We start from the raw sequence: 19980 nt of genomic DNA on the forward strand, positions 1-19980 counted from the left end.
AATATGCTTTTGTGCAATTAACATTCTTATTACTTTAATCAATGTTTCTCAAACCATGGTCTTAGATGTTTGATGTAATAATGCGTTTAGAAAATACAAGATGAGTTATTTTAGAAATGTTATGGGGAAGCAAAGATTCAAAAATTAGAAAATTATTTCAGAAATATTGAAAAGAAATAAACGTTCAAAAATTAGAAAATTATTTTAGAAATGTTACAGGGAAGCAAACATTCAAAAATTAGAAAATTATTTCAGAAATATTGTAAAGAAATAAGCGTTCAAAAATTAGAAAATTATTTTAGAAATGTTGTGGGAAAGTAAACATGCAAAAATTAGAAAATTATTTTAGAAAGGTTACAGGGAAGCAAACATTCAAAAATTAGAGAATTATTTCAGAAATATTGTAAAGAAACAAACGATCAAAAATTAGAGAATTATTTCAGAAATGTTGTGGGAAAGTAAACATTCAAAAATTAGAAAATTATTTTAGAAATGTTACAGGGAAGCAAGCATTCAAAAATTAGAAAATTATTTCAGAAATATTTTAAAGAAATAAGCGTTCAAAAATTAGAAAATTATTTCAGAAATGTTGTGGGAAAGTAAACATTCAAAAATTAGAAAATTATTTCAGAAATGTTGTGGGAAGTAAACATTCAAAAATTAGAAAATTATTTCAGAAATATTTTAAAGAAATAAGCGTTCCAAAATTAGAGAATTATTTCAGAAATGTTGTGGGAAAGTAAACATTCAAAAATTAGAAAATTATTTCAGAAATATTGTAAAGAAATAAACGTCCAAAAATTAGAAAATTATTTCAGAAATGTGATGGAAAAGTAAACATTCAAAAATTAGAAAATTATTTCAGAAATGTTATAGGGAAGCAAACATTCCAAATTCAGAAAGTTATTTCAGAAATATTGTAAAGAAATAAGCTTTCAAAAATTATTTTAGAAATGTTATAGAGAAACATTCACTATTCAGAAAATTATAATAGAAATGCTTCCTTTAGCTAAATTTGAATTGATATAAATCAGACTACAGTAGGCGCACCAAATGATAGTAAAATGTTCAAAAGTAAGTCATGTTAGAATTTTGACAGAGACTTATTCAAAAATATATTTAAAAATGATAGAAATAGGACTTTTTTTGCCAAATTTTGCAAACAAAAACAGTTTTTATTAGAATGGGAAAATTATTATGAAAATTAATTGGACTTTTAAATACTATGCAGAACTATTTATTCCTAAGGTACCCAATATTTTTAGGAAACAGCTATACAGTGTAGTCACTAAAACATTGATTGATATAAAACAAAATAACATTTTACAATTCTTGAGACCTCTTTTTCCAAAAAATTGGTCTCCATTTGAAAGTTTCAAGTACACGATGAGCGGAGCATATGGAAGAGAATTAAAGTAACAAGTCTTAAATGTCTGGCAATGTCATGATATCATGGTTATGAAGTTATATCTAACCGATTTATCTAAAAATATAAATAACTTATATTTTAAACGGAACAGCTGGTCGCCGAAGGTGACTAGTATTAAAATATTGCTAATATTTTTTGGGGGTATTTGAATATTTGATATTCCATGTGGATCGAAAAATTGAATCAGTCCTTGTTACTTAATAACACACGCAATTCTTTTCATTTCCAAGGGCTCTATTACCAATAAAAAATAAAACGAAAGGAAAAAAAAAAAAAAGAAAAGAAAAGACGAAATTGTCAGTTGATACTGTTCCTCAAAACCCATTGATGATGTTTCGAAAACTTTTTATCAGAAGAAAATATTCAGATATTAAAATATCCAATATATCTTCTTGGAATTACTTCTTCAGTAATTCATCTTTCAGAACAACAGAAAAAAAGTCCATGAGTTAGACTTGCTGCACCTCATAAATAGTCATTCGATTCTCCATGGGATGCTCGATAACTTACAAAAAATAAAATAAACCAGCGGGAATTGTCTCCAAGAAACTTTCTTGCATATTCCCTAATAAAAGTTTATCCCAAGCCTGCACATCATGGGCCATATGTAATGCTGCGAATATTTTGAATGGCATTGGTGAACGATGGTTAAGAAATTTAGGTGTGAATATAGAGTTTTTTATTGAATATTTTCGTAAAAATGTGTATTTTGGACAACTTTTTGCCGGCAGATTGACATCAAAAAGGGATGCAAAACTACTGTAACAATCACAAGGTCACAAACCGAATTTCATTGAATTAAGTCAGTGCATTTATATTCACGCCAAAGTACATATCTGTAGAGTCAATCATTTGACGAATTAGTTACAAAATTTGATATCTATCACTTAGACGCTAAACCTGTGCACCAAATTTTATCTATCTAGCTCTTGCGTTTTGGAATGATCGCGTTCACTTGTGCTCGGAAAAGCAGGCAGATAAAATTTATATTAATGGATTTAGACACGAATCTACAAATTTGGTCGTAAATTCCATATACCAAATTTCAATCATCCAATTCAAAGTGTTTTTGTTTTATCTTGTTGTTTAAGTTTTTACAGAAAAACAGACATAATGCTAGATATGTGTTTTTAGAACTAAAGGAGGTATGAAAGGCGTCAAAATCTGGAGCTCGAAATTTTTGATGACTTCTATACTATCTCTGTACTATGTACACGAGAAAGTAAAAAAGTGAAAATGAATCAGTTATGATATATTCAAACACTTCAGTGGGTGTTTTGTATAAATTTCTCTAATATTGGTAAAATATAAGAAAAAGCCGAAAGTAATTAACTATGAATAGAAATGTTCAATCCAAATTTGAATAAATAAAATTACGAGATAATTCTCCTAATAACTGTTGCATTTCTTCAAATTACTGTTTATTTATAATGTTACTTACATCACCGATATATATATCATTAAAATAGGTGAACAAAATGATTTACGTAGAATTATGATTCAATTATTTGCTGTTAGGACAAACTAACTGGCCAAGAGCCCCCATTAGATCAGTATCAGAACGACTAGGTTGAAAACCTGAATTTGAATGAAAATTTACATTATTTTTATTTTTATTATTTATTTATTTTTGCAGTTTTAAAGAAAATGGGTAAGTTTCTGTTTCCAGTGATATCTTTATTTTGTCTCTATGTCAGTTAGAAGCCATGCAATAGTAAAATTTTGACATGTAAGTAATGCTTATTTATAAGCATTTGTTGTTTCTTATGGCACTTGACACGGGTAAGTCCGCTGTTACGAAGACAGCGATTTTAAGCCGGTGGGGGAGCGTCTCTTGTTTTTATAGTAGCGCCGTCTGGGGCCAAGAGAACGACTTAGCTACACACACGTCACAACCCTTTTTACGGGGCGGACTTCATTCACGCATTTCATTCACTCAACCACAGATCGTAATTTAGACCTGAATCAGAAAACGATCACCCTTGATCCAGTACCCCCAGTAGTATTACTCTCGACATGGAGGACTTTGTAACCACGACAGATTTATACACACATCAGCCACCAAGCACGCGGGGAATCTTCGACCGGCGGGGTTCGAACTCGCAACCAAAACATTTAAAGACTTAAAATGCATTTTCAGAACGAGGTTTTTTTTTATATAATTCTACTGCACATGTATCATCATATCTTAAAAGATAATCAAGAAAACTTCATGAAAATTATTATTAGCGCTCCTTATGTTAAGCAGAATGTAATGAACTATAGATTTGATGTTGAATGCTCTGAGAAGTGGATGGATGATTGTTTAATGCAAATATTGCTGAAACATATTCCAAAATTTCATAGATAATTTTCTATATTATCCACAAAAATTTATTTCTGAATATAATTCTTAAACAATAGTTAATTACACTTTAAGATACGCCACATATGTAATGCTACAAAGAAAAAAAAGAAAAATTGTGAAAAATTATTTTTTTATCATTATTTTCACCTTCTATATTTACAACCATCTTAAATTGTCCTACATAGTACCACAAACAATACAGTATCACATGTTGTACCTCATACATAATACACCAAAGCCATATATAGTCTGGGAACATTCGGTAAAATTATATATCTGCTATGGTTATAATATAGACGAAATCATACGATTCCGATCAAATAGTTACGATTTTCGATGCCAAGTGAAGTAACTAGCGCAATTTCGAGGAAGAATTGCACAATTCTTGTAGTAAAAAGTATAAAAAAAAGAACATAGATTTAAAAATGAATGCAGATTATGTCACAACTAAAATGCAAATTTACCTAAGATTTTTAATAAACCAAATCAGTGGCCAAATATTTTATACATAACTAGCAATACTTAGATGGCATTGCTTATATCGCCCTTGGAACACTAATCCTCATTTGGCTTCTTGCCACTTCATACTCGGAAAGACACATGACGCTTGAACCCAATGCTTTTTAAGCAAAAAAAAAAAAAAAAAAGGAATATTTCCTATTACAGATGTCTTAAGACACTTTTTAATTCGTCTGTTAATTAACCAATTAATTAAAATGAATACAAAAGTTAAATTAGAATAAAAATTACTCAAGATAAATTAGGAAAGACAATTGTAATTATTGTTTTAGAATTTTGAAAAAAAAAATTACGATTCAAAATACTGAATGCAGGAATCTTGGATTAAAACATTCTCGCAAAAACGTTCTCGCATACTCTTTAATAAACTTGGTATGCCAGACTATGATTTATAATGGCATTGGCGTACAATAGTTACGAAATATTCACCTTTGGCGTTGATTCAGAATTTTTACTGAATCTATCGAGTCATCCTTGGCGCGTTTTCTGGCGATTAATCCCTGCCATGCAGTGAATAGTATTCAAAAATCGAATTTGTGCTTTAGACAAGTTTTTCTCAACCGATTGAAACAAAAATTTGACACAAAACTGCATTTGTAATCTCAAAATCCCATACCAAATTTGATATATTTAAATCATTGCATCTTTGAGCTATCGAGTTTATATATTTCTGAAAGCACAGACCGACAGACAGTCAACCCATTGTTGGATTTGGCTCAAAATTTGAAAGATGTCTACACTATAGATGTTAAATCTGTGCAACGAATTTTATTCATTTAACGCTAATCATTTTGAAGTTACAGTGTTAACATATATTCGAAGAGCCGGACAAACGAATTTCTTCTGAACAGAGTTTACTCGGAATTTACAGGAAACCTGCTCATTTAGTGTAAAGAGCGTATCCAATTTTCATCCGTCTAACTTAAAGCGTTTTTGAGTTATCTTTGTCACAGACAGACAGACTGATATCTTTAAAAAAATGTGTTTTTCGAACTCAGAGTGGTTTAAGATGCGGAAATTCGTCCAAATATCGAGTTCGAATTTTTCGATGATTACTACATTTTCTCTACACTATGTACGGAGGGGGGGGGAGTAATGAGCTCTAACAAAAATACGGAACGAAAACATCACATCAATAATAAATTTCAAAGTCAATGAATAATTAGAAAGTTACAAAAAGATTATAAAAACAATAAAGCCGGCGTCCTGACAAAGGGGTAGCATCTCTTCCCCGTGATCTGGGTGTCCTGGGTTCGAGTCCCGGTTCGGGCATGGTTGTTCTTCATCCATTCTATCTGTGAGATGTGTGAATGTACCCCCCTGTAAAAAGGAATTGTGCAAACGAATGTGATTCATGAGTAGCTAAGACGTACTCTTGGCCCTAGTTGGCGCTGCTAAAAAACAAGAGACGCACCCTCGGCTTAAAATCGATGATTTCGTCAGCGAGCTTGTCCATGGCAAGTGCCATTAGAAACAACAACAACAGCAAAAATAATAAAACATTAAATCACCAATATTTTTAAAACTATTATAAAAAGAATTCCTATTGTTATATTTTCTATTTAATAAAAAGAATAAACGTACTTTACGGACTCAGTGTCTAAAACTGGGAAGATTCTTCAAAAATGTAGAATCCGATTTTTTTGACGATTACTATACTTTCAGTATACTACGTATAAGAAAAAGTAAAAATGCATTGCATTTCATAGTTTTTTTTAAAATATAAAGTTTCAATCTTCATGATACATTGAGTCACCAGTGCTCAACTGGGGGTTAAATTTGAAAACTCTAAATACCATTAGTTTCAGAATCTCATACAAGTTAATACAACTTTTGCCCAACTCTTTAAAGACTTTCTTTATAAACTCGCCTTTCTCCTTTTATGGCAAGTATTATTTTAATTGATATTTTGATGTTTATTATCTTTTAAAAAATTATCAATACGTCCTCCAATGAAAATTATTTATAATGTCTTAAAAATAATTTAAATTCCTGAGTGTTCTTATAATGGAATTCTTTCTCATATGTAGTGCAAGAAAGTAATTTTTTGAGTAGAAGTTTGCTATTAAAGAAATTTTGAAGATTCAATTAATAAATTCAAAAAAAAAAGATCAATAATCAAAAGTAAAATTTTTATAAGTAAAACAAGGCTATTAGTTAATTATTTTATTTAACAAAATGCACTGCGTTTTCTCGAAATGTCTGAGTTTTTCTTTCATATTATCTTTTCTTTCTGATTTTGGAAACTCGCAGGACCACGGTGGCTTGGTGATAAGATTTTGTCTTCGGTACTCGAGAGTCCTAAGTTCAAGACTCGATTCCGCAGATGAACCGTCGTGTAAGCGGGTCTGGTGAATCCTAAATCCATCGGGGTCAACCTTAAATTATTACGGATTAGAGGAGAACCCTAAATCCATCGGGGTATGCAAGCTCAAGTGTTGCCCTCGTCATCTTGCTCCTGTTAAAAATTAAGAGGTCTGTCAGAAAAAAAATTCTAGTACTGCTTTAATGCCTGATATAACTAAACTAAACTTCGGAGATTTAACGCATTATTTACCAAAAGATTGAGGTTAGTAAATATATTCAAAGGAAAATTCTTGCATATTTTCTTTGTGGAATAATTTACTCCAAGGGGACTTTTCCGGTGATACTATTCAGGGTATTTTGTATCTTCTAGTGAACCTATGTGCTTGGTTTCCTTACTTCTTTTCCAACACCCCACAGAGGGGCACCTCATAATTGAGGATGAGAAGCTTCCGGTATGGTGGTTGGTTCTCTCCACCCTGGAGGATACACTAAAAGGTAGGAATCTGGCTTCTCTCATCGATAAAAGGAGGTACTTCCTTCGGGAAGGGTTGTACCTTGGCCGGTGATGGCCCTTCGGACTCAATCACAGTTCCTCTAGTGTTGCTGCTGTTGCGGCGGTCCGGTCATTCAGTATTCTTTATCCGTGTGCCTTCGGGCGGGGCGGAGAGTCAGTGATATCACTTTCTTTCTTTCCAGTAACTGAGTAAATACAAAAGCATGCACTGAAACGAATTTTTTTTCTTCCCTTATAAAAAAATTGAGGAAGAGAGTCAGATTTTACTAATAATATTGGTGGTTAGCTATGTTCGGAAACTCTCAAAGTGAACGGCATCCTTCAAAACGCTATCAAAGAATGCCAAGTTCGAGACCTGTTCATAAGAAAATCTTTCTATTACAATCACGTATATCATCGAGGCATTTGCAGAAAATGGACAAACTAACTAAATTTTAAGCTCCGGATTTAACACTAGGTTTACCAAGGGTTTATTTTGACTCCTCTGAGAAAACTTTTCGAATTTTCTTCAAGAAAACTATTGCCGTATCTTATGAGAATATTTTAATTAACTATTACTTACATTTACAAGGCATTGTAGGCAATGTAGTATACCTACTTTTACCGAAGGGGTCCTTTTGACCATTCGAATAAATATTGTTGAGAATACATACTGTTACGAATCTGTAATGTGGCTTCCCAGCATAGTTGGTTCCATAGGAGGTCCCAGAGCTTGGCGACAAACTTGGCGACCATTTGGAGACTTGGCGACTTTGGCGCCAAAATAGATTATACCCGAAGCATCGAGAATTTTCTCGATCCGTCCAGTAGGAACCGAGATACGCCTCGAACGTTCCTGATTGGTTGAGAGGCTTCTAGCCCCGCCTCCTGAGACCTATAAAAGGAAGCAGCTGCCGGGCAGTCGTGAATTGGAATATCATGGCAATATACTTAATATCATGGCAATATACTAAAAGCAAAGCTCTTATCAGCCACATCAATAAGGGGATAGTCCTACTCCAAGGACGGGTGCCCTGAAAAGCCTATCATCGAGATCGAGATCGAGCAGTCGTGAATTGGTGGTGAACCAGTCTAGTCGGAAGCGACAGAGTAGTCGAGATCGACGGTGAAGAGTGGTCGGAATCGACGGTGGAGAGTAGTTGGAATTGACGATAAAGAACTTGTCTTCCAGAGATTAGCAGAGCAGCGACGGAGTGAAGCTAGTGCTGAACTAGGCTGTGCGCTACTGTCTGCAGTAGAGTCTGGTTGTATGCTGCACGTCTCGGCTGAAGATAATCGTCTTCTGTGCTGTATATAGTTGCCGTCTTTGTGCTGTCCTGTGTGTCTTCGTGTAAATAAACGTCGTTGTTTCATTTTCTACTGCCGCCTGCTGATTGAGTGTTCTCCACACCATATAATTCCCACTATCCAAACGAACCCCCGGAAATTTCGTAACAATACATATATATTTAAATATGTATTCGGCTTGATAGGGACGCACATAGATATAGGTATAAATATAGAAATAAGTATGTGTTAGTAAAATGTGTGTGCACAACAAGCAAGAAGACGAAGCCGAAAGTCAGTCAGATAGAAGCTATTATAGGTTATTAGTAAGAAGACGTGTAAGTCAGTGTTTTAGTACAAGATGATGGTGGAAGAATAGATGGTCTTCAAGACTCAGATTAGAAAATAAACACATTTTTTTAGTAAATATAAAGAGAGGAACTGACTTTTCATCACTCCACGCCTCAAGAAATATATAGAAAATATAAATGTTTTTCCTATTTTAATTTCATAATAGCTAGGTCAGTTTATATTTTTTTCTAATTAAATACCGAAAGGGATAATTTTAAGACCTTTGGTAAAAACAGGCATATGCCGACTCACGGTAAACCTAGTGTTAAACCGAAAATAACAAACGACGAGACGAGAGGCGGAAAGATTTCGAGGAAGAAGTCCCTTGATGAACGGAGGGACAAAGGTCGTTTCACCTTCTTGTAAAACAGATATCGGTAGAAAAATTTGTTTAGATGTAAAATGTTTTACTGTCAAGAACTTGGAGCTTCAATTATGATTGCCATGAAGAGAATTTTTAATATAGTACTCAAAAGGCTAAATGATGTAAGTAAATTTTAACTTGATATTAAGGGCTAGTTGAGAACTCAAGAAGAACAATTGAATAAACAGTTAAATTAACTTAAAAATAACTAAAAATGTGGGAAATGATTTTAAAAAATTTCAAGGATATTTTTCAAAACATGGTTTTTTCCCTATATAAAAATGTAAAATAAATAAATAAAATAAAACAAAAAAAAATCAGAGGAGTTAAAAGAAACATGTATAAACTTATGATCCATTTATTGTTGCTCTGATTTGGCGTTTTGAGGGGCCAGATTAACCTATTATATCGTTAAGAGCGAGTGATATTCTGTCTTATTTTGCAATAGCCGCCTTTGGCGACTAGTCGTTCGCCAGTATTATGCTCGCTAAAATGTTCAATTAATATTTTATGTAACTTGTTCTCATAATAAGTTTTTCAGCAAAATATTTGTAAGCTTCACATTTTTATAGTCATATTACTCACTTATACTATAATGTTTGTCTTAAGCCGCTCTGTTCACTGCATTATGTGTCTCTCTATAATTTTCTATATTGCCCATAAAATTCAATTTTAAATTAAAGTGGAAATATTGAAATCAATATAAAGACGTATTTTAGTGAATCCCAGCATTTTTTTTTTTTTTTTTTTTTTTTTTTTTTTAATATGAGAACTGAACGCAGAGTCTTTCGGCATTGAAGTCTTTGTGCACTACAAAAAAATTTTCATAATTTATAATGTCTGAAAGAATTATTCAATCAAAATTTCCTAGATTTAAGGAAAAATTCAGCTTTTAGGGATAAAAAGATATGAGCGCTGTCAATAATAATATTTTTTTTCGGTTTATGAATATATTTCAAAAAATTATGAAGTTTAAATTTTAAACAATCTTCTGGTCCTAAGGAATCATATTCTGCAAAATGTTCTTGACTCCCCAATTTTTAAATAAATAAATAAAAGTTTCTATTTTCTGTGTTCAAATCTGACCGATTTATCAAGTTTTGAATATTACAATATTAGAACAATCAACATTTTCATAATCTAGGCCAATCACTCTTGAGAAACTCTGGGAGAGGATTCGCTTCTTTGAAGCGATCGATGAAGTTTATAGAATAGGGATATTAAAATTTTTATAAGTCGGTCAGCTTAAGTAATTGATTTAGTTGATTGGTGTGCAACTCTTTTTATTTAAAATATTACCATCTTAAGAATACTTTGTTAAATGGGACTCGCATAGCACAGGATATGCGTAAAAATTTAAAATTCATAATTTATCAGCATGTATTGACTCAAATTACATAAATTATAATTATTTAAAATATATTTATTTCATTTAGACCATTTGTTAGCAGATATATGTCTGTTACAAGAGGTTTACAGATAAACTGTTAGGCTCTAATTAGAGTAGATATCTTGTACATATTAAATCATATTTGCCTAAAGTAAAACTGTTTAATTGCATTAGTAATATAGATATTGAGAAAGATCATAAAAAATGTCTCCTTGCAATTATTTAAAAATATATATAATGTTTCATATTTATTTAATTTCATACAAACACGTGCTGAAAATTATATTTTTAATATAGTTCATTTGGAATGATAGTTAACTTATTTTTTAATTTGTGCTTTTGTCAATATGATTGCAATGCGCTAATAAATGTTAATTTTTTCCTATAAACGTGCAACGTGCTCGTGCAGCTGAAATTTGATTTTGATTTTACGCGAAATAAATTGTTGAAAAATATGATTAAATTATTTTTATTTCACTAAAAATAGAAATTTAATTTGTTCGTTAAAACATTAGCATCATTGAAAAGATTATTTTTTGAATTTCGGCATGATGTAAAAATCAATTTTGTTTTGTAATATTTTCGGAATTTATAGAGGAAAAACACTAAAATTTCGCTTAATTTTGAATTAATTAAAATTCTAATTAAAAATTTTAAAAAACCGCACTCCGAGGTGCATGTTTCATGCCTCCAAAGTATACACATGCCAAATTTGGTAGCTTAGGTAGAACGGTCTGGCATGTAGAGCGCCAACACACACACACACGCACGCACGCACGCACGCACACACACACACACACACACACACACACACACACACACACACACACACTTGAGCTTTATTATAAGTATAGATATAGATAAACACCGCGTTATGAAAAATAAGACTAAATATTAAAAGAAAAAAATCTTAACCAGTTAACAACGGAATTTATTTTTTAAAGTTCCTTAAGGGCAGCCCCCCCCCCCCCCTCCTTTTTAAAGTCAAGCGATGATTCATGTCGATGCAGTAATAAAATATATAATATATTTTATAACAAAAATATATAATATATTTTATTAAAAATCGTAATAAAACAAATAAGACTTCCTTTCTATTATTATAGAAAAATTTCACATCGATTGAACCAAAATAAACATTTGAATTGATATGTATACACGTCAAATGCACTACTAAACTGGTTAAAAATTTAAAAAGTATTTTAAATGTGAAATAATATTTTAAACGATATAATTTAATATAATATGATTTTAAATATTTTAATACTATAATATAATTAATCATAACAATAATAATATAATATAATTACTAAATATATAATATTATACTTTATATAGACTATATAATCACTGTACTATTATATTGTATACTATATAATACAATATAATTATATACTATATACATAATTATTATGTGTATAATATTATAATACATAAAAATAATCTGATATAATTTTAAATGTTTTAAATTTAAATTTTAAAAATATTTTAAATGGAATCAATATTTAAATTTCCTTAAAGCATTCATTTTTTTGTAGAAATATTTGACAGCTCAAAGAAGAAAAAAATGAATTTAAGGACAAAAAAAATGCCCCCTAAAAACGAGGAAAGAAAGCGTCCTTGGGGAATTTACACCCGAAAACCCAACCCAGAGCACGATTCTGGAATAAGAATACTTGAAGACAAAAGCTCGCCAATCAGAAACAATTGGAGAATGGATTCTTTGGCAGGGGTGGGCCGAGGTGAGGAGAGGAGAGAGAGAAAATGTGCATCTGTGACGTGTTTTGACAGAGACTTGAATGAGTTTTGACCATGGATGTCGAATATAAATACGGAGGCCCGGACCGAAGAAAAGTATTCTCCCGCAGTTCAGCAAACGAGAAGCTACTACATCTCCTCAAAAATGGCAAAATTCGTAAGTTCATTTTTGCTCATTTTTTTTTTTTTTTCCTAACTAGAGAAACGAAGAAAAGGAAAGTATTACACCTGCTTTCCTTTTCTTTGGTTTGTATTTGCTTTACTTTTATATACATAATAATTAAGAGCACGGTTCGTTCATAACTCTCGATTTTTTTTATGATATTTTTCGTGCGTTAAAGAAATTAATATTCTAATAGACATCTAGACTTTGTTTTAGCTTTAGAATTATAAATATGGATATAAATTCTTATAACTTTTTCGTAACTTATAAATAAGTCTTAGAGAGCTTAAAAAAATAAACTTTTTTCTTAGATAGGTTATTGCATCGTTTTAATGCTTTTTTAATGCATAAAATAAATCTTTTTCAATATTTAATAATCGAGTCGGAAAAAAAATGATTCGAATGTGTCTTAAGGAAATTTGAAGAAACAGTTTCTAAAATATTCTTCATAAATATTTATCGTTGAAAAGATGCCATGAGTCTTGCAGCTATATATTATAATCTAAATCTCAGATAATTGAGTTACAAATTAATATTATTATATCTTACACAAAAGACTTAGCAAATGTTTAGTATAAAGTGTTTCATAATTTTTTTTCTTGAATATATATATATATATATATATATATATATATATATATATATATATATATATATATATATATATATATATATATATATATATATATATATATATATATATATATATTCTTTAGAGGTAATAGCCTCAGTCATACTATTCTTTCATAAATTAGAGTACTACATGATTTAATTCCGATTTTTGGATTTTCTCTTTTTATTTTATAATTTCATATAATAATTTTTTTTTCAGTTCTTATAAAAGATAATTTTTGAGCAGGTTATTCATAGTTTTATTTCCATCTTCTTTTAAATGTATTTAAGAAACCCTTATTTTAGAAAAGGTTAAAAAAAATCCAAAAAATTCTTTTCTTTCCATTATTTTCTTATTACGTATTACTGAATTTATATAAGTGAAAGCATTTCTGATTAGTTTTAAATCTTTGATCTTCTTTGTGTTGGGGAAAAAAATTCTTTTTTTGAACATTATTTTTGATAATTATTCTTCTCGGGCATATCTTAAGTGAAATTTTTTAATTCATTTATAAATTTGAAGTAATTTAAAATAATCTTATATCACTACCTTACACGCATTTAATTTTTACAGCCTTTAAAAATCATAATTTTTTTTAATCATTTTTAGCTTTTAAAGGAAACATTTAAGACGAAGATATTTTTAATGCAAACTCTCGCACCTTTTTAAAAGTGTCTTATTTATAAAATAAACTTTGTTCAAATATTGATTAATTATTTAATTACAATTATAAATTGAGTGTGCATAATTTATAAAATGAATAATTTATTTATTAAAATTGAAGAAGCTTTTTTCAAACTTAATTTAATAAAGCAATAGATTTAAAATTTTGTATTATCTGCATTTATATGGCTGCGGGAGTTTAATCGTTAATTCTGAATACCATATTTTTATCTATCTTAACTTTAAAAAAAAACGGTTTTGAAGAAATACCAAACAGACTTATTCCTCTAATTTTTCCTAAATATATTTCGCAACTTGTTTGATTCGGAATATGTCAAGAAATTTTCCTTGCTTTAATTTATATTCACTTAACTTTTTCAATCCTTTAATCATACAAAGTATTTTCCGATTCATTTTGAACCTTTGACGCTTTTATTTTATTGATGTTGTATGGAGAATTACTGAACAGATCTTTTACATAATTTTTCTAAAGCAGTGTCTAATGCATTTCAGACGCTTCTATTTTCATAAACTTCTACTCATTTTAATTTGATTGATTCAGAAATGACTTAGAGCATTAACTATATCATTCAGTTTCTAACATTTAAAATTACAAAGAAATCCTAAATTACAAAAAAATATCCCCAAAAGATCGACAAAAAAAAGTATATTTTCGTAAGTATATAATTTAAAAGTATATTTCAAAACCTTTAAATTTCAGCAGATTACTTTTAACGTTTATATAAAAGTTTAAATACCATGAGATTATGTTTTATTTGTTAAGTCTATTGAATTAATAATGAATAAATAAATAATAATTTAAAGAACGATTAAAATATAGCAATCCACATCTAACTTATGATTTTATAAAATAACATTTTTTTTGTATTTGATGTGATTTATAAATGTTTTTATCAGCTTAATGATAACCTAGTGAATGAAAGCATGAAAAAGCAGGTAATAGGTTCTATTCTACGATAGTTCACCAAGCCGTTATTGCTATGCATGAACATTAGAAAAATGTGGGCCTTAAAAACATAATATCCATTCTAGGTGCAAGGTTTATTGTTTCTTTCATAGCGAAATACTTTAATGTATTCCAATTTCCCCCATAAGTCTACAGAAAAGCCTCCTACTTCCTTATAACCTGATGCATAAGCAGAAACAATGTCCTCAGAAAGGCATCCTACTTCCGTATATCCTGATGCATAAGCGGAAACAAAGCCCACAAGAAGACATCCTGGTTCCATATATCCTGATGCATAAGCAGAAACAAAGCACACAAGAAGACATCCTGCTCCCATATATCCTGATGCAGAAGCAGAAGCAAACTCCACAAGAAGACATCCTGCTTCCATATATCCTGATGCATAAGCAGAAGCAAACTCCACAAGAAGACATCCTGCTTCCATATATCCTGATGCATAAGCGGAAACAAAGCCCACAAGAAGACATCCTGGTTCCATATATCCTGATGCATAAGCAGAAACAAAGCCCACAAGAAGACATCCTGGTTCCATATATCCTGATGCATAAGCAGAAACAAAGCACACAAGAAGACATCCTGGTTCCATATATCCTGATGCATAAGCAGAAACAAAGCACACAAGAAGACATCCTGGTTCCATATATCCTGATGCAAAAGCAGAAACAAAGCCTACTAAAAAACATCCTGCTTCCAGATATCCTGATGCGTAAGCAGAACAAAGCCCACAAAAAGACATCATATTTATTAACCAGTCTTTCTACACAAATGCTATTTAGGTACTCCAAGATTTCTATGATTAGCAGAAAACACCACATTTTCCCTTTACCAAAACCCTTAACTCATGAACTTCCTATATCTGTTAGATTTTAAAATGCATTCAGGACAATTATCAATTATTGTTTAAAAACCTACTTTTATGGTGGAGATAAACAAAAACTGCCTTTATTTTTTCCACAGGCATCTCTCGCTCTCCTCGCCGTCTTCCTCGGAGTCTGCTCCGCAGCAAGCTTTGGAGGAGTGAAGGATTTCGCCGGAAACTACTATGATTTCACGACAGGACAATACTCCAGCGCCCTCACCGGCAAGGTCTACAATACTGCTCCCATTGCCTACGTTCCCCCTGCAGTCGCCCCTGTCGTAGCCGCTCCCGCCGTTGCTCCAGTAGTACCCGCTCCTGCTGTCATCCCAGCCGCCGCCCCCCTCATCGCCCCTGGAGCTCTTCCCGCATCCTACGTTGCCTCTGCACCCTTCTATCCACCCTTTTATGGGGCTGCTGCTTACGTTGCTCCCGTATGGAAGAAATAGGTAAGGATATTGTGATCTAAGTCTACTCTCTCACCTTTTTAAAACGCATTTTCCGGAATATTAAACCACTTAAAACATACGGTTCTTCAATTAGCTAAGAAGCCAATCTAAAGTATTCATATCTTCCGTCGTTGATACTGCTAAGGTGTTAAAGCATGCTTATCCTTACAAGCTTTCTCACCAGAGGCCCCTCAGAAATGAGGACGAGAAATTTCTAGTATGGTGGTTAGTTCTCGTCATTCGGATGGGTACAGAAATAGTCAGGACCGGCTACTTCCTATCGATGACGGAACATACTTCCCACGGGAAGTGTTGTATCGTGGCCGGTGAAGGCCCTTAGAGTCTCCAGGGTTGCTGTCGTGGCGGTACGGTCAATCAGATTTATCCGTGTGCCTTCGGGTGGGTTGAAGAAGTCGGTTAAGGTTACCATCAAAAGCCGTGATTCGAATTCAGATTTGCTTCAGATACCAAATGACGGCCATATACTAATTTTAGTTTCGTGCATCATATATCATATATAATACAAATTTCATCAGTTAAATAAATGATAGCGTTGTTCAAAGACGAGGTTTCTGTCACTTTTTAAAGATCAGTGGGTTTTTTTTCTCCCAGAGGATTATTATAAGCTCAACAATCATCAGGTAACTGCATCTACTCATAATAGTTTTCAAGTGATAAATTAGGCGAAACCATCAATTCCAAACAGAAGAAATTTATTTTACCAACGAGTGGAGGTGGCACAGTCACCCCATTCCTCGCAAAGGAGACATCAAAAATACAAATTTAATTTGTTATCAATAAAGATCCTTATTCTTTTTTATTAATCTTGAAAGTTTCAGGGATTTATATTTGAATTCATATGATCATTTTTTCGAATAGAGGCATTTATTAAAGGAAATTCAATATAACTCAATGAATCAAAAAAAATTTAGCTATCGCACATGTGGTGACAATTAGGACAGAAATATCTCCATGAAACTATCTTCCAGATCATTATATCTTCCTACACATAAGCTTAATGAGGTATTTTGGCGCCAGACGTTATATTTGGAGAAATACTCCTCCGTCCAGTAACCATTGATACATAATCATGGCATATGGTAGTTTTAATCAAAATTACTCTACAAGGAAATCAAAATGGCGACATTCCTTTACACCGAAGATATGTGGTCATTGTGTTTGTAATCTTTAACATCCACTGGTTCGTGATGAATGGTATCGTGGAAATGCCAGTTTTGTCATTTGACAGACATTTCTGACAAATGTACTAGACATGCTCATGATAGAAAATCATTAAAACTTTCGGAAATAATGCTTATGTAATTTCAAACTGGACCAACGAAATTGCTTTTCGATTTGAAATTTAAAATTTCTATAAGTAAAGATATTATTAATAAAAAAATTAAATCCGAAAATAATGTATTTTTTTTATTTAGTGATTAAAAAAAATTGCTGCCTCTAAATTAATAATTTATTATAAATTTTTCCACTATGAAATAATGTATTATGTTAATTCAAAATGAATATTTTTTTAAATCAATCCAATAATGAAAATCCATTTTTATTTGCAGATTCCTGATACACCGATAGTTCGATCTCTCTATTTATAAATTTCAAGCCAAATGTCCATCCTTTTTTAATTTTTTTTCCCGGACCAAAAGCACTGGGAATGTCCAAAAAGTTGTTTTGTTCTGATGTTCAAGCACTTTTGTACTGGGAAAAATAAAGTGACTATTTTCGTAATTGTTTGTTCTTTATTTTATTTCACCTCTCTGATGAAAATTCGAAAAAAAAGTGAAGAGAAATTCTTTAATTTCTGCAGTTTATCTACATTCTCAGAAAATAAATTTTGATGAAGAGGTTATTTTTTTCTATGGTGAATATCTATCAAGTTTTTGACAGATACACCATAATTAAAAGGTCTTCGACCTTATTAGTTTTACAATATTAATATTAATATTTTTTGCATTTGATGTTACCCTGAAAACTGGATAAAGATTTTCATAAAAGCCCATTTAATATTCTCCGAAACAAACAAACTTAATATACCTATTTTCATCACTTGTTAAATTGAGATTTTAATAGTTTCGCGAAACAAAAGTGTTCGAAAAATGCAGTACAGGCAGTTTTAAAAATGTTCCAAGAAACAAATATTCACAAATGGCAAAAATAATTGTGAAATAATTCTTTTTAAATAAAAAGAAATTGCTTAAAACCAAATATATTAAACAATAAAAAATTAAAAGGTAATAATATTAATAATATAATCTAAAATGTAATAATCCAGGCTCGATTAAAAATTCAACAGAATTTTATTTAAAATATATTATTCCAAAAAAACCTGATTTTTGGACTTTTTTTTTCCATAAATTTCGACTTATAAAAATCCCTACTCTCTTTGCTAGTACTGAAACGAATAATTTTGCAAATAAATTGACATTTGAAAATTATGTAGAAATACCTGGCTTTAAGATTTATTAACACAGTATTTTATAGTAGCAATTGTAAAAATAATTAAAATATTGTAAGGAAAGATAATAAAAAAAAATAATTTAAACGAAAACTATTTTATCTAAATTTTAAAGGTTGTTAGTTATTGATTAAGAAACTACTTTATATCAAATTTAAAGAGGATGAAAACTTCATTTTATTAATTGGTTAAGTGACAATAAGATTATAATTTAAATGACTTACATTGAATTTTAACAATGACATTAATAAAGCGAGAAAGTGATTTAAAAGAGACACTAACGCACCTTAAATAAATGTGCATCAAATTATAGTGCCAGATTAGACATAAATTAGTTGAATTTGATAATATTTATCAGCAAAATGAAGATGCAAATTTATCAGTCATACTTCCCAAATTATTTTGAATAATTTGATGAACTTTCGAAAGTCGAACCTAAGAAATTCAGACAACTTCCGTAATCTTTTAATTTCACACTGAAGTGTGAAGCAAATTATACCTATTAGGTCTTGGATTTATTGTAGCACTTGTTGCAATTATTTCAATGTCGAAAAGCGTTTTAGCATATTTAATATTATTAATAATTATTTAATTATTTTGGCAATACATTAAATAAAATTGATGGTATTTGTCTTAATTTTTACTTTTTCATATCCAAAGTATACAGAGATAATTTAATTTAATCCTCAAAAAATTCGAAATTGACATTGTGATGAAACTCAAATTCAGACCTCCCTCATCAAATTCAGAACGAAATTCATCCAGAAAATATCTGACTTTCCGAAAATTGGTGAACACGGTAAAAGTAAAACGTAAAGAATGAGATAAAATTTGATACTCTTTGATACTCAGGTTTAACGCCTAAGATATTGACCCACATCAAATTTGGAACCAAATACGTCAGGAAGTTAACCTTCTGGTGGTTTGCTTTTGCATGCATGTAAACGCGATTATTTTAAAAAATAATAATTTATGGGAATTGATTTACAGTTTTAATATATAAATATAGATTCATATCAAATTCTAAACCAAATTTGGCAAATGTAATTCAAAATCAAATTCCTAGTGCATTAAATAAATGAAATTTGGTATGGAATCTCGTGACTACAATTCTAATTCTATATCGGATTTTGGTTTCAATGGATTGTAAGAAAGGTTTCAAATACATAATCTATTTTCTTGTACTTCTGTATCAACCACATGCCAGCGATGAATCGCCAAAGGTAGCCAGCAAGATTCGTAAAGACGATAGATTCGGTATTTCGTAACTATTGTTCACCAATGGAATGCAGTTAGTACACAAGAACCTAATTTCTTGATTGTACTAAGAATGACACAAATGTCATTCGTGGGACTCTAGAAATATAAATTTGAACACCTATGGCGTTCGTGACCTATTATTTTACAAAGGTGTTAGAGTAATATATCATTTTGAGATTTAACCTGAGCAGACTTCAGCTAACTATTTTCATTGGTTTTATATACAGACTTTCTTTGACGTATGAAATAAAAAGAAATTTGAAATTTAATACC

General features: G+C 30.9%; 1 protein-coding gene across 1 annotated transcript; it reads left to right on the forward strand.

The window, feature by feature from the left end:
* Positions 1-12328: 12328 nt before the first annotated feature.
* On the forward strand, positions 12329-17705 carry LOC129957282 (glutaconyl-CoA decarboxylase subunit gamma-like). The gene is made up of 3 exons (XM_056069544.1): positions 12329-12402; positions 15630-15977; positions 17549-17705. Exons 1-2 carry the CDS (start codon positions 12391-12393, stop codon positions 15975-15977), a joined length of 360 nt encoding a protein of 119 aa, XP_055925519.1. The 5' UTR covers positions 12329-12390; the 3' UTR covers positions 17549-17705.
* Positions 17706-19980: the final 2275 nt, after the last annotated feature.

This window comes from Argiope bruennichi, chromosome 11 (genome assembly GCF_947563725.1).
Source record: "Argiope bruennichi chromosome 11, qqArgBrue1.1, whole genome shotgun sequence".
Lineage (NCBI taxonomy): Eukaryota > Metazoa > Arthropoda > Arachnida > Araneae > Araneidae > Argiope > Argiope bruennichi.